Consider the following 16,788-nt stretch of genomic DNA (forward strand, 5'->3'; position numbering starts at 1 on the left):
TAAATTTTATGCATTTCATATTTTATTTTAATATAAATTAATTTAGGCAGATTTCATTTATTATATATCAAAATAATATAATGTGTAGAGATAATCTTAAGAAATGTGACATGCACTGAAATTTAAAAATTTATTATTGAAGGTAATTAAAGATATATGTAAAATATATATAAATATATCACATTCATTTAATGTTAAATTCAACATTGTTAACACAGAATGCTTTGCCCATGGATTTGACACTATTCTTAGTAGACCCAGATGAAATTTTATATTTTCTTTACTTTCTTTTTCTCTATGTGTGTATGTATGTTTGTGTGTGTGGTTAAGTTACTCCTTTCATGATTTATTCTGGGGCACTTAACTCATTTACATTTTCTATTACAATACTAATGGGCTGATTGCCTGATTTTTATTTTTATATTTTGATTTTATGGGGGTTTTGTTTGTTTTTTCATTACTGGGTATTGAACTCAGTGCTGCTCTACCACTGAGCTACATTCTCAACCGTTTTTTGTATTTTTGTTTTTAAATTTTGAGACAGGGTTTCATTAAGTTGCCAAGCAAGACTGGCCTTGAATTTGAAATCCTCCTGCCTAAACATCCCAAGTCATTGGCATTAAAGGCATACACCACTACATATAGTTTATTTTCGTTTTCAGGCTTCATTCTTTTGTTTAATAAAAATAAGTTTCCATTGGTTTTATTTTTCTCTCTTTTACTTCTTCTTTGCTCTGTCTTGTAAACTGAAGAAACTTCTATTAAACAATAGTAAATTTAGTGTCATAATTAGCAGTTAGAAGAAATTATGAGTAACATTGCATATATAAATTTAAGTATATGTAAAAAATTATAAATGCATGTCAAATATATATTATCAACGACTTTATTGTCAATTACATCTAAGTGTATTGAGTTAAAATAAATGTATAATGTATTTTGAAACGGACAATATTATTAAACTTCTAAATTCAAATTCATTAATTCTTTAACCATATCACTGGACTTGTAAATTTGAACATAGCTCTTAAAAATGTTAAAAAGTACACTTATATTTTCAGACCAAGCCAAACTTATGCTTTTAAACAAAAAAACTGTTCCTAAGAAAAATGGACTCTTGATCAGTTTCTACATTTTTCTACCTTTCCTCATTATAACTTCCATGGTTGTTCTTAAATGGGATAAAATGAAGGAATTTTTGCATAGAGAAGAAACAGTAAGTGGAGGGTAAGTAAACATAGTATTTTTATTTTTCTTAACTAATTTGTGATTGATTAATGATAGTTATACATAACATTGTGATTTATTTTGACATAATTATAAATTCAGGGAGTATAACTTGCTCCAATTAAGATCCCCTTACACTTTCCCTCCCCCTGTTCCCTGTCCTCTACTCTAGTGATCTTTCAACTTATTTATAATTTCTTTAAAAAATAGTATATTGTGGATATACATAATAATGAGAGTCACTGTAGTTTATTCATACATGTACATTGGAAAGTTAGGTCAGATTCATTCTGAAGAAACTCTCCTGATTTTTCTTTTATTTTGACGGATCCCCCCCACCTTTGTTTTCTGTCTCCCTTTCCCTGCCCCTTAATTTTAGACTAACTTCTACATATCAGAGAAACTGTTCAACACTGGACTGAGTCTGATTTATTTCATTTAGCATTATAGTCTCCAGTTCCATCCATTTATCAGCAAATGACATAATTTCCATTTTTTTATGGCTTTTTTCATGATTCATTCATCTGTGGAAATGTGGCTACATTGGTTCCATAGTCTAATATTGTGAATTGTGTTGCTATGAACATTGATTTGACTGCATTCCTAGAGTATGCTGATTTTTAGGTATTTTGAATATATACTGGGGAGGGGGATTGCTGGGTCATATGGTGGTTTCAATCCTAGTTTTTTGAGGACTATCTACACTGCTTTCCAGAGTGGTTGCACTAATCCACCAGCAATGTATGAGTGTTACCTTTTTCCCACATCTTTGCCAACAATTATTATTTGTATTCTTGATAATTGCCATTCTGATTGAAGTCAGAAGAAATCTCAGTGTAGTTTTGATTTCCATTTCCGTAATTGCTGGAGATGCTGAATATATTTTCATATATTTGTTGACCATTTGCATTTCTTCTTTTGAGAAGTGTCTGTTTAGTTCTTTTGATTATAGATGGAGCATGTGCTTTTTGGTGTTTGAGTTTATTCTATTAGTATGGATATTATTCATATATTCTGCATATGAATGCCCTATCTGAGGAGCAGGTGGCAGAGACCCTTTCCAATTCTGTAGGCTTGCTTCACACTCTTGTTTCCTTTGACATGCAGAAGCTTTTAAGTTTGCTGGCATCCCACCTATTGATTTTTAGTTTTATTTCTTGCACTTTAGGGGTCTTGTTAAGGAGGAAATTTCCTGTGCAGATATTATGGCCTCTTATGACTATATTTTTTTCTTGTAGTTGAAGAATTTCTGGTTTAATTCTGAGCCTAATTAATCCTGAGTCTAATTAAATTAAATTCCGGTCTAATTAAGCCACTTTGATTTGACTTTTGTGCAGGGTGAGAGATAGAGGTCAAGCTTCCTTCTTGTACATATGGATTTCCAGTTTTCCCAGTTCTTAAAAAGACTATCCTTCCTCCAAGGTATGTTTTTGGCACCTTTGTCTAGTACGAGATGACTGTATTTATGTGGGTTTGTCTCTGTGTCATATATTCCAATCCATTGGTCTTCCTTTCTATTTGTATGCCTGTACTATACAGTTTTGTTACTGTTACTCAGTAGTGTAATTTCAGGTCTGGAATCTTCATCTACTCCAATGATTTTTAAATCTGTTCTCTTGGTGATGTGCCAAATTTCTTTTGGTCATAGTCTTTATGGGTTGAAAAATCTGCAGAGATCCTAATTGGTTTCACCCTATATGTGATCTAATTCCATTCTCTCATGGCTTTTAAGATTCTCTCCTTATTCTTTATGCCAGGAATTTTAATTATAGTGTGCCTTGATGTAGATATGTTGTGATTTTGTACATTTGGTATCCTGTAAGCCTCTGGTATTTGGTTTTCCAATTCATTCTTCATGTTTTGAAAATTCTCTGACATTATTTCATTGAATAGATTGCTCATTCCTTTGGTTTGGAACTCTATGCCTTCCTCTATCCCAATAAGTTGTAAATTTGGTCTTTTTATGTTATCCCATATTTCTTGAGTGCTCTGTTCATGGTTTCTTACCATCTTCACTGTGTGATCTACATTCTTTTCAAGATTATGTATTTTTTCTTTATTGTCTGAGGTCCTGTCTTCCAAGTAATCTGTTGGTAATGCTTTCTATTGAGCTTTTAATTTGGTTTATTGTTTGTTTCATTTCAAGTATTTCTGTTTTTTCCCACAACCTCCCAGTTCTTTATCAAAGTAATCTTCTGCTTCCTATATTCGATTATGTAGCTCTTTATCAAAACGATCTTTTGCTGCCTGTATTTGTTTGTTTATATCGTCTTTTAATTCACAGAACGTTTTAATTATGTACATCATCAACTCCTTCTCTCTGATTTCTTCAGTTGGACTATCCATGGATTCTATTAATGTAGTATCTTGATTTGTTTGGGGCACCTTTTCCCCTTGTTTGTTCATACTGTTTGTGTGTCTTTCCTTCTAACACTGAGGATTCATAACATCACTGTTTTTTACACTTTAGGCTTATAGTGCCCCCTGCAATGTTCCAATACCTCTCCTGCCTAGCTGATGTTCCAAGCTGGGAGTTTCCACAACTAAAAATGGCAAGGATGGGTCACAAGATGGAGGCAGCTGGTTTCAGCAATGGAGTGTCAGGTTGGGGTAGTGGGGGGTGGGATGGGGGTGGGGGTGGGAGACCCGGTGGTGGTGTTTGGCAATGTGTTCAAAGATGCAGCTCAGACCCAGTGTGGGCTCTGCGGGCATCCGTGGGGCTGTCCTGGGTCTGCCTCTCCACTGAATTTTTAATTTGGTTTTGTGAGTCTTTCATTTCCAGAATATTTGTTTGGTTCTCTTTGAGAATCCTTATCACTTTATTGAAGTGATTTCTTCTTTTCTGAAGAAAACTCTAATTGAATCTTTGTTTGGAGTTCATTAGGGTTTGAGACATTTTGAAGATGTTCCTCAACCTTTAGTTTTTGATCCCTCCTGCTGAAATGCAGGAGCCACTTCCCTAGTTGCTATGAACCTCTCATCAGCCAGTACTGGTTTGTCAGCCCAAGGTCCTAGAGCTGGCTACTGGGAAAGGTGTAGCATTGTGTCTGCTTTTTTTTTCCTATTGTGTGGTAGAGATCAGGATGTAAGGCTCTGAGTTATTGATGTGGTTCTCCATGTCCCAGCTCCCTTCTACAGAATTCTTTTTAAGGTCATATAGAGCCTGGTTGGCTATCTCTACAAGCACCAGTTCTGTAGTGTGGGCTCTCTGTGGGTGATCTGTGGGGCAGAGGTATTTCTCCTGACACAGCTCACTGTCCTTCCTCCTGAGTAGGATGAGTTGGTTCTATCTTCCACTGTCCCAGGTTGGGTATAGTGGGTGCTATTTTCCTTTGCTGACTGTGACTGAGGCAGTACACAACCAGTTTCCCAGCAATGTCTAGAGATTCACCTGTTGTGGTCACAGGTCAGGCTATGTGCTGTGGCTATTCACTCTCTTGGACCTACACAACTCTGTTTTGACTGACTTCCCAGTGATTCTGATTTTGGTCCAAACATATTCTTTTTAAGCTTCCTTAGACTCACACATTTTCTAGGCTTGGCTTTCTACTGATTGTAGCAATGATGTATGGACAGTCCTTCTATGTTGCTGAATGCCCAGGCCTGAACTGTAGCCATAACCAGGGGGACAGACCTTCTAGATTTCTTAGGACCTCAGGCAATTTCCCATTATTTTTTCCCCCAACTTCAGTAGTCACCAAAGGCATCAGTCCTAAGGGTTTCCCTTACTTCTGAGGCCAAAACTGCCTTCATGCTTGGATTAGAGCTCTTATTTCCTGCCTTGTGGGCTACCCCTGTGTCTCTGCCCTGGCTCCCACAGGCATTGCTGGGGTACCTGAAGCATTCCTTCCCTCTGGAGTTCTGGGGACACTGTATGGGGCATTCCTTCCCTGTCTAGGTTTTTGTGGGGGAAGTACGGAGGGCCTCCTCCCTGTTTGGGTTCCCAGAACCCTTCGAGGGATGCAACTTTCCTGCCTGGTTTCCATTCATTGCCCAGGGTTTTGCAGAGACTGTATGGAGAACTCCTCCCAGACAGTTTCCTTGGGATCCTAAGTGGGATCCTCATTCCCTGTCCAGATTCTGTGAAGAAACCCTTTCTTGCCTAGGTTCTCACAAATGATTTATAGGGTGACTGGTCAGTTGTGTGTTCCACAACATGGCTTTCTGTTCTCAAATTGGTATTAAAGTGTTAAAATCTGGATTGAGGACAGTATTGATGCTTCTAATGCGATTAAATATGGTCTGTTCCCCTGCCCCCAAATGTTGATAAGGGGGAGAGATTTGAGTTCTTTCCTGCTCCATCTTTCTCTCTTTCCCTCTCTTTTGTCCCTCCCCTGCTCCCATAGGTGCAGGTTCAGGGTTAGGGAAGTCTCGCTCTTGGTTTCTATGCTGATAATCCATCTTTTAGTCTCTCCAGATGTCAGTCTTTGTAATATTGGATATTAGAGCATTTATTTTGTCACCCAACTCTTAGATTTGTTTAGAACCATTAAATAAGAGATAAAACACACATGAAAGCTCACTTCAATTTTCTAGCGGTTAAATATCCTTCATGTCCCTGGAGACCCAGAACAATTGAAGCAGCTCAGTAAATCCTCAGTCCCTTTCAGATAGAAAACCATGTTGACCATGATTGTTTTAGGGAGGATCTGTCAAATTTCCAAGCAACACCAAATTCCTTGCATTGACAGTTAAGTTGTGCTAAGGAGATCAACAGAGACAGTTCTGAAAGAAATGGTAATTTTGGAATTTGAAAATGTTTGTATAAATTATATTTTTCAATATGTATAATATTACAATAGATATATTAATCTGCCATACAGACAAATTAGAGTAAATAATGGATGGATAGGTGTTTAGTTTAATATTTTAAAGAAATGCTTTACATCTTTGAAAGTTAGATTAGCATTTGCAAAAGACAAAACTGTAGATGTTTGAATGGGATATGAAATGCTAAGACAGTGCTAGTACATATTTATTGACTATTTAGCATAAATCTAATTTTTTGTTACTTTTTTGTTTTTGTTTTTGCTTGATTACTTGTTTTCTAACTTTAAAGAAAATGCTATTTCTTTTATACAGATCTACAATGGAAGACAGCAATACTAACAGCACCGAGTCATAGAGGTAAAAATGATTGAAAAATTATATTGTTAACAAAAAGATACAATTTATAAAGTAAATTTTTATTGTTAACAATATCTTAGTATGACAACACTATTATTCAGGTGGTGTCATCTTGATTTCTATGTTTCAAATGCTAAAATAAGGCTAAGTTAAAACATTTGATGTTAATTTTGTATCATATTAATGTAACAATATTTAATGTAAACAAATTCTAGCCAGAAATTTATCAAGTTAATTACTTATAATAAGAAATACTTTAAAGAAATCTCTTTAATGAATAATAATACCTTCTGTTTCCTCACATAAGGCTCCAGGTGACAAATTGACAAAAGAGATTCTCTCTTCACCTTTGTATTTCTTCCTCACTAAGACTCCATGTATCTAACTTTATTTTAAAAGGAGGAAATGGACATGAGGAATAATTTAAATAAGATTTTCATGAAATATATAGTGGTCAGAATGCAGAATTTAAACCCTTAAGGGCAGTGGTGAAACAAATAGCTTAACATGTGATTGTGGCTAAGGGATGGAACTGGCTTTGATTGAGGACCTCTGAGATCCCAGGAAGACTGCCAGCTGTACTCTCCCTCCAATGTAGAGAGAAGGTTTTTACAATGAGAAAATGTAGGGATCCAAATATATTATTAAAGTTTTATTTCAAATATGTAAAAAATGATTATTTTATATATCAGTCCTATCACTGGTAGTCATCACAAAAATTCATAAGTTCAACAAAGCAAGAGTTTGCCTAATTGTCTGCTGTTCGTTCATACCTCACTTTGACTGATGATCAAGTCAATGGTTTGCTGTTTTCTGTGTTACCAAGTATTGGGGGTTGGTGACATTCAAGGTTCTTTGAAGATTCTTTATTTAAAATTTTAAAAATCTCATTATTAATCCTGCTGCCCGTCACTTGACAGCAGTTCTAAACCAGATACCCAGACTTTCCTAGAGATAAATATAGACCTTTATCTTTTTGTGGCTGTATAGCAAGGCTCTTTTATACAACATGTGGCTCCATATGTGTATCTGAGAAATAGCTGCTCATGGATGATTCAGTCAGAATGTTTGACGAGTAAGAAGGATGATAGTTCATCTGCATAGGAGCTGCAATAGGAAAGTGGGCTATCACTGTGATTAGGTAAGAAAAGTCAAACTCATTCAGGGTCTTGGAGCTCTGGAGGACAGTGTCTTTTCCTGAGAGGAAAAGAAAGTAATGATCAGAGGATTCATATTCTAAGCATTAAACTTACCTGTTGAGAGAGTAGGGTTTAAAAACTGTTTATTATGGCAGGAATAAGAGAGAAACTACTACAGTACTTCAGATCAGGGTGATAAGGATATGTTAGTGATAAAGTTTGAAGGTAAATGTATTGGCAGCCTAAGAAAAAGTGAAAAATGTAGACATAAAGCAGAATAAGAACCTGGCTAAATTGTAATTTCAGAAAAGTATTAAAATGAAAATTAACAGCCCTGTTACCAAAATTTTCTCTCTTAACTAAAGGTTTTTAAAATTCACTTGTGAATACTGGGAGAGAAAACCTGCATAGCTAATCTTGAGTCAACACATGTATTGATATGACATGATAAGGAGTCTAATTTTATCAGATATGAAAAGAGACATAAAGTGTTTCTGTTATTGTAAGAGGAGGAATTCACGTGGTATAGTTGATAGTCTACAATTTTCTCTAACATAAACTACAATAAAATGGATTCACTCAGACTTGGAGACTAGTAAAGTAGGTAAGAGACAGTTTCTAGACAGTTCCACACTAGGAAAGATATGGTACCAGCAAGATTGAAAAACAGGAAAAGAAAAGGCTCAAGAGACAAGAAATGGGTGAATCAATTAGTGTGCTGACTGGTTGTATGTATATGACTTAGAATAAACAATGAAGACCTCAACATTTCTTCCAGAATGGATATTGACATATTTTATTGATGACACGGTGTATAGTAATAGGTGAAGACTCAGGTTGGAGTTTGGGTGATAAGGTGGACAGCAGCAAAGAATGACTTTGGTTTTGAATATTATGGGAGGACAACTGCTAAAGATGCACAGAGGATTTTTGGATGGACTCTTTCTTTGCTGATAAAGAGCGACAAATTGATAGTAACTCTTCTATCTACTTGCCCATCTATATTGTTTTTTTTCCTTCCTTTTTCTTGCTGTTTTCCTTTCACTCATGTCAAGTTTAGAGAGTATAAATAAAACATGAATTTCATAACATTTCCTTTTTTTGCATGTGTCAGAAACTATTCCTAGAAGAAAAACTTTATAAATTTCCTGGATAACAGGCACATATTACTGCAATATCCCCAGTGCCATGCCATGCTAATTAATCACCATACTTGAGGTTGCATAGTGAAATTAGATAGTTACTATTAACAAGAAAAATATAACTTTTGCTTTTCTGTATTTCTTTTTCAACAGTAATTAGGTAACAATATCAAAAGCCATCTGCAAAAAGGATATTACCAAGAAACTCAATGTTAACTGGCCTGATGCAAAAATGAAACCATCTGTTTTTCTCTCCTTTTGTTATGGTGCACAGCATTCAGTGTAACAAACCAAAATAAACCCTATGACTGAAAGCATGCAACCCTGTATTTGTTGATTTGGAAGTAAGCAGCCTTGCCTCTTTTTAACCAGGGAGACTATAACATTCTAGCTGAAATATTCCACTGTCACTGCCACTCTGAGATGGCCATGGCCATGTTAACTGCTTCCATCTCTAGACAGGACACCACAGCCCCCACCTCTGCAATGGCTCATGATTCCTCTGCTCCATCCATGGTAGGCTTTGGGATATTAAAAAGGAGCATCAATAAGTAAGGCTACCTCCCAAGACCCCCAGACAGTCACTAGCGTTCTTTCTGTCTTAAAGGGATTGCTCAAGGTGTCTGGCCATAAGTACCTGTTCCATCTCAAGGTGACGTCTCCTTAGTCCCATTAAAACTGAGATATTTTTTTGTCTCTTTGGGAACTTAAAATTGCTACCTTAGTTGGGACCTGGAGAGAACAATTTTAAGGAGGCTCACAGTTGCAGAGGTCTCAGTCCATTTCGCGGAAGAGTGTGGTGGAGGGAAATGGATCGTATGATGATCAGGAAGCAGAGAAAGACTCCACTTGGCCAGATACAAAATGTATACTCCAAAGGCACACTCCCAATTCCCCATCTCCTTCAGTCACATTGTCTTTAGTTCCCACTGAGTTAAACCCCATCATGAGATTAATTCACTGATTTAAGGCTCTTATAACCCAATTTTATCTCTGAATGTTCTTGCATTGTCTCATGCATTAGCTTGTGGGGTATACATATCAAGACTATAACATGGCCTATATTTTAACTGAAGCTAAGATCCTATGGGTAAGATTTTCTTGCATCAGTCTTCCCTCTCCCCATCTCCTTGCTGCAGAGATGGGTGCACCTCTGCATTTAAGAAAGCATTTTAATGGTTTATGGAACCACCTGCCCACCTGGAGTCTGAAAAGTACCTAAACTGTCTGTATTAAAAAGGTGATTCTGTGTGAGGGTTGGAAAAACCTCATCACAGAAGGCCTCAGTTTCCTTTTCCAAGTGCTCATTAACTGATGAATGTGTAAACAAATATACAATGGGGTAGTTTTCAGCCATAAAAGTAATGATGCCCTGCTATAACAGGGATGAAACTTGAAATCATTATGTTAAATGAATAAAGACAATCACAAAGACCATGCATCATTCATTTGTATAAAATTTTCATAACAGTGACATCTCTAGATATAAGAATTCATTTGTTGTTTAGGACTAAGGGTGGAAGTCAGGGATGTAGGAATAGTGGAAAAGTGATGACTCTAGTGAACAGGGTTTCTCTGTGTGTGTGTGTGTGTGTGTTGCTGGGAATTGAAACTTGGGTTTTCTTTTTGATGACTAGGACTAAGGAACGTGATTTCTTTTTGTCATGTGAATACACTAAAAAAAAATTCAGTTGTGTACTTTAAACGAGTGAATTTCAAATACCCTTATATATTAATAAAGGCATTTGAAACACTAATTGGAATGGTGCTGCTACACCCTTCTCCTCATTGCCACTACCTTATTTGGGGCCATGTGGTTCACCCCCAGCTTGATATTAACAATAACTGTTCAGGAACCAAATGTCTAGGCATCACAGCACCTAATGGATCCAAAGTTTAGTCCTTCCCAGAGGTTAATTTTTCACTTAGTAGAGTAAGGTGTCCTGTGTGAAAAAAGTTTTGAGAGGTAGGGGACAGGTGTGAGCTGGGTTTTGGACACCTGCAGTTTCAGACATTTGTTGGGAAGTTCAGGGAGGCAGTTGCAATCTTCTTCCATGGTGGTGTCACTTCCCCATTTCTCCTGGCCTCATGCCCAACCCGTCCACACAGCTTCTCAGTACCTAGAATGACCATTAACAAAACGTTAAGGTTAGATTTTAAAACTTTCTTTCCCTTTCCTCCAAGTATAGTCTATCATAATAAAGGCATACAGTTTTTGAAAAATGTTTTTTGAGAACCTTATCAAAATCAATTTCTACTTTCTTGACATGTGTTCCTGTTTGCAAAGATAATGTTTTAGTCAGCAGTGCCATGTATTAGGAAATTGCTAGTAATAATAGGTAGTGATATTTAATATCTCCCCTTTCCCTTTATTGCCACCCGAGAAAATAATCTACCAAAAAACTGTAGCATGAACAAATGAAATCACCAAAACCTTACTAGCAGGGCAAATCATGTTTTACCCTACATTGCTACTGAAGGGTTTAAATACTTTACTTTTCACAGCAAGCCATTTGTAAGCAAATGTTTATGCTAGTGTCTGGTTTCCTCCTTCCATTCTGAATATTTAATTTCACTTTATTTTTCATTTCCAGAGTTTCAATTTATACTTTTTTTGTAAGTTCAATTCTCTCATTGATATTCTCTATTGAGAAATGATTTTAATACTTTTTCTGGTTTATATGTGGTTCACCTTTTACTTTTGAAATGATGAAATATAAATAATTCAGATTATCTTTCTATTAAATATATGATCTCCCTCGAGGATACATTCCCTTGATTGTTTTCTTGTGTAATGGCCACTCAGTTGTTTTTCTGCATATCTTTTTTGAAAACTGAAACTGGACATTCCATATAATACAATGTGGTAATTTTGAAAATCAGGTTATCCTGGCTCCCCAGAGACATTTTTTTGTTATTGCTATTTGTTGTAGTTTCTTTTGTGAGTTTTCTGAATTCGTTCTCTGAAGTCGGTATTGGTTGTGTGCATCCACTGAATGATTCTACATGTTATTAATGGTGTGTTAATGATTAGAGAGAGAATTGTTTAAATGCTTGGGCCTGTATGCCTCTCATTATTTGTCAAGGGCCTCTGGACACACATAGAAGCATGCTTTTATTACTCAACCAAGAAATTTTGTATCCTGCTTGCCTTAAGTCTTATGATCATCCAGAGGTGACAGTTTCAGGTTTTATCAGGTCTTTTCTAAACATATACACTTCCCTGTCCATATGCTCAGCCCTCTAGAGTCACAGTAATTTGTCATAGCTCTTCTTCTTAAGTTTCCAGTAAGGTGAATGAGAAATAAAAAGAAAATAGCTACAGTTGTTTTCAAAAAAATGTCCTTGGGAAAAATAGCTTACACACTGAGTCTAGTCTTTTATGATAAAATACAGACAAGCTTGAAGTGGCTCTTCTAGGAATCACAATAGAAGTCATATCCTTAGTATTTTCTAGGCTTGAAAGCCATGCAAATAATATGAAAAATCAAGGGGAAAAGGCATGAAAATCTACAACACTTCAACAACTGATCCCATTGACAATAAGTGGAAGAAATATCAGAGAATGAATTTAGAAACTGCATAGTTATAATTGTCGATGAATTAAAAGAAGATGTAAAGAATAAACTAATAAAGTAAAGGAAGTAAAAATCATTGAAAAGAGCAAACAAACATAAATCCTGTCAATAAAAGGTAAGCCAATCATGATTTCTACAGATTTCTCAGCCTAGATCCTAAAAGCCAGAAAAGCTTGGAATAATATATACCAAGACTGTAAATAAGGGTCTGGGGTTGTGGCTCAGCTGTAGAGTGCTCGCCTAGCACGTGTGAGGCCCTGGGTTCAATCCTCAGCACCACATAAAAGTAAATAAAATAAAAGCCATGATCCCTTAAAAAATACTGTAAATATAAGAGCTGTCAACCAAGATCACTCTAACATCCAACAAATCTATCCTTCAGCTAAGGAAAAGACTCTTCAGAAATAAAAAGTGCCATTAATAAAGTGGAATTAACAGATATTTATAAAATATTTCACCTATCAGCAACCAAATTAATTTTATTCTCAGTGACATATGGAACATTATCAAAGCTATAACCATATTTTATTACATAAATGAAGTCTTAACAAATAAAAAAAAATCCTTGCATCCTACCAGATCATGATAGAATTAAATTAGAAATCAATAACAAAATAGAAACATAAATCATTCAACACCTGGAGATTAAGTAATACACTTTTGAATGATGAATGGATCATAGGAAAACTAAAAAATATTAGATTTAAAAATTTCTTAGAAGCAAATGGGAATAGACATACCACATATCAAAATGTCTGGGATAGTAGGAAAGCAGTTCTCAGAAGAAAGTCTGCATGCTTTATTGTTTTCCATCCTTTCACTTCAGTATGTGGATGTCTTTGCCTTTAAGGTGAGTCTCTTGTAAACAACACGTTTGAGTCTGGTTTTTAAACCACTCTGCCACTATGTCTTTTGATTGGAGACTTTGACCATTTAGATTCAGTTTCCTTTCACAGAGGTGACTTTTGGTTCCTTCCATTTTATTTCTAATGCATTGAGTGTCTACATTAAAAAATGAAAGATTCTAGAGAGAGGAAAAAAGCTTATTTCAAAATAATTAGAAGACAGGAAATAAGATCAGAGCTGAAACAAAGTTTTGGGTCAAAAATACGATACAAAGGATCAATGCAACGATGAGTTAGATAAACCCAAATCCAAACTATCAAGAAGAGAGAGAAGAATAACATTGACAAAATTAGACATGAAAACATAGATATCACCACAGTCATTCTGAAATCCAGAGAATCAGTAGAAACTATTTTGAAATGGCAAGTTTAGAAGTTAGGAATAAATTTCTAGACCCATATAATGTAGTCAAATTGAACCATGAGGACATAGAAAAACTAATAGATCAGTATTAAGCAATGAGAATGTAGCAGCAATTAAAAGTCTTATAACAAAGAAAAACCCAGAATAAGATAGATTCTTAGTAAGTTCTACCAGACCTGTAAAGAACCATGCCAATTTAAAAATACTTTATGAAATAGAAAGGGAGGGAACACTCAGAAATTCATTCTATGAGTCATGTATCACCTGGATACCAAAATCAGAAGACATACAAAGGAAAGAAAACTAGAGATCAATATGTCTAATAAACATAGACTCAAAATTCTTAATATTAGCAAACTGCATTCAAAAACATTAGGAAATGAACACACCATGATCAAGTGGCTTTTATCCAGGGATGCAAAATTGGATCAACATATGCAAATCAATAATGTAATTCACCATATACATAGAATTAAGCCTAGGAATTGTATGATCACCTTGATAGATGCAGGAAAAGTATTTGTAAAAATCTAGCACCCATTCTAGTTAAAAATGCTAGAGAAACTTGGATTAAAATCCTGATGATTATATGTTCCTTGACTTACTGTGGGGTTACATCTGGTTAAATCCAGCATAAAGTCAGAAACTAGGCTCCCAAGCTTTTGGCAGGTGCTGAGACCCTGGCAGAGGTACCTGAACACATGCGAGGACCTCTGGAGGAAGTGAGGCTTTTCCAAGCAGCTCTTGACCAGTCCCGGATCATTGTCTGGGCAAGTAAACTAATTTTAAAGGGTAAAATGTTTGGGATATTTGTTGGTGATACGAAAAAAAGAGCTGAGGTTAAGAATAGAGTATACATGTGGGAGTTTCACAGCCTCCCAGAACCACCAACCAGGGATCTTGACACATGGACATTTGGAGAGATTCTAACCATAGCAACCCTCCTGAAAAATCTCCGCAGAAAGTGTACACACACAGAGGTACACATTGATGATAAAATTCAGACTAACAACAGCAGTATTTCTGATGTGACTGAGATGGAATGTAATTCAGCGGACTTGCATGCCATAAATTGTCTGTTCATTCCAGTTACTGTGGAAATTACTCAATATATAAAGAACACACAGGTTACTGTAACAGATGAGCTTCCTAAAGAGTCATCCAGCAGCACAAACTTTGAGTCTAAGAAAGAGAGGACTGATAATCCACCTGTGCTCCCCAAGATTAAAGCTGAGACAGAGTCTGACCCAATGGCACCCTCTTGTTCCTTAAGTCTGCCTCTTAACTATCAACAACTGAGGTGGTGTCTTTCCACAAGGAGAAGAGTGTTTGTCATCAAAGTTCAAACATCAGGACAAGTTGACTCCATTTGCAGAGATTTCGGCAATTGAAATTCCTAAACTAGGTCTCATGTGCATGTCTGCTCCTGCACCTATGTTACTTGTGACCTCCAGTAGGTTTAAAGATGGAACTGCTCTCCATAGCACAGCCCTGCCTTTCGGGACTTTGGGAAACCAAGTGATGGAAAAGCAGAGTGGACAGATACAGCCCTAACTTCCAAGAAACTCAATTTAAAGAGTGGTAGTGACGTACCAGCATGGAGTTTGTCTGGGAGAGATGAGAGAGAAACTGGGAGCCCTCCTTGCTTTGATGAATACAAAATATGGAAATAGCGAATAGCCAGTTGCATTTTCAGTAATGTGTGCAACCAGTAGCCACTGGATTTATGTAGCAGTGTCAAACAGAAACTGAGGGTTCAGGCAAGTCTTTGATTCAAGTGGGAATCTGTATTGGATCTCAGTGTGCATAAAAGCCTGATAACAACTCGAAGGCAGGCAGTTGAAAGAAAACCATTCGGTGCAGCCTTTGTGGTGCTGTGAAGAAGCAGCCAATCACCTGCACTCTCCAGGAGGTCCTTCTCCATGAATATAATGGCATCAATTTACCTGTAGAAAATACTTCTGATTGTGACCAGGAGCACAAGTCCTTGTAAATCTAGATGCCCAGTGAGATCCTGATCTTGTTCTTGAGTCCGGTTTCTCTGCCCCAGCCTTGAAGTCACCCCCTGAAGTTTGTCCTTCAGTCACCTGCATTACAGATGTCTTCCAGTCAGTTGCCTCCTCTCCTAATCCTCATAGATCCCTCTTCCACTCCACCCTGCCCTCCTGTGTTAACTGTTGCCACTCTGCTCCCTCCACTCCTTCCAACCATCCCTCTCCCTGCCCCTTCTTCTAGTGCATCTCCTCACCCATGTCCCTCTCTGCTCTCCAATGCCACTTCCCAGTCTCCTCTTGCAATTCTCTCCCCAACAGTGTCCCCCTCACACTCTCCCATTCTTCCTGTGGAGCAGCTCATGTCTGCTCCTTCACCTGGGCCTCCAACACTTTCTTCTTCCTCCTCCTCCTCCTCATCCTTCTCTTCATTGTTCTCTTCCTCCTCCTCCTCATCCCCTTTGTCACCCCCTCTCTCAGTAGTGTCATGTGTGGTTTCCTCTAGTGATAATATGGAGGCTTCTCTCCCTGCAGTAACTTTCAAGCAGGAGGAACCAGAGAAGGAAGATCTGAAAGCCAGGGAAGAGTCCTAGTGTGTGTTCTATTTGTAAAAAAAGAATTTACTGTTTGGGGCAATTTGCGGCAATACCAGTGAGAACTCTACTTAGACAAGGTGTGCACACATCATGAGTTTGAATGTAGGGCACTGAGGCACCAGAACTTCACAGATCCCAACAAGGCCCAAGTAGAGCATATGCATGGATTTCCAGAAGATACTTTGGAAACTTCTAAAGAAGAGGAGGAATTAAATAAGTCCTTTGAAGAGATTAATGTCACCATAAAAATAATGGCTTCTGGAATACAGACAAAAGATTCAGATATTTGATTGAGTCTCAATCAGCATTACCCAACCTTTAAACCACCTCCATTCCAGTACTATCACCACAAACCCATGGGTATTCATGTGACAGTCATAAATTTTACTACCCACAATATTTCGCAGACTTTTACTATTTTTTTATATATATTTTATATATTTTTTATACTTTTACTATATTTTACTTTTACTACTGCCATTCACTGCACAAAATGTGGAAAAGGTGTTGACAACATGCCTGAGTTACACAACTATATCCTGGCATGAGCCTCTGCAAGTAACAAGAGGTATACACTAAAGAAAAATCTAGTACCATTGAAACAAACTGTGCAGCCCAAAGGCAGCAAAACATCACCAAATAAGCTCAAGTTGAATGCATTGAAGAAAAAAAAATTGTACAGAAAATGATCCTAAAAAAAATCTGCAAAACAAAAGATC

The 16,788-nt window shown here is 36.8% G+C and overlaps 1 protein-coding gene across 2 annotated transcripts in view; it reads left to right on the plus strand.

Annotated features, from left to right (window-relative positions):
* The window catches only part of LOC124102835 (A disintegrin and metallopeptidase domain 3), a 96,403-nt gene that overhangs the window by 22,719 nt on the left and 56,896 nt on the right, over positions 1 to 16,788 (plus strand). The window contains exon 10 of one of the 2 annotated variants that reach the window (XM_058583962.1): positions 1,062 to 1,221. In XM_058583962.1, coding sequence (XP_058439945.1) covers positions 1,062 to 1,085 — 24 coding nt within the window. In that variant the 3' untranslated portion in view covers positions 1,086 to 1,221. Of the gene's footprint in view, positions 1 to 1,061; positions 1,228 to 16,788 lie in introns of those variants that run through there. The other variant, XM_058583961.1, reaches the window with a different exon arrangement.

The sequence above is a fragment of the Marmota monax genome, unplaced genomic scaffold, assembly GCF_021218885.2.
Source record: "Marmota monax isolate L192 unplaced genomic scaffold, Marmota_monax_Labrador192_F-V1.1 WCK01_AAM20220418_F8-fsc01104, whole genome shotgun sequence".
In the NCBI taxonomy this organism is placed as follows: domain Eukaryota; kingdom Metazoa; phylum Chordata; class Mammalia; order Rodentia; family Sciuridae; genus Marmota; species Marmota monax.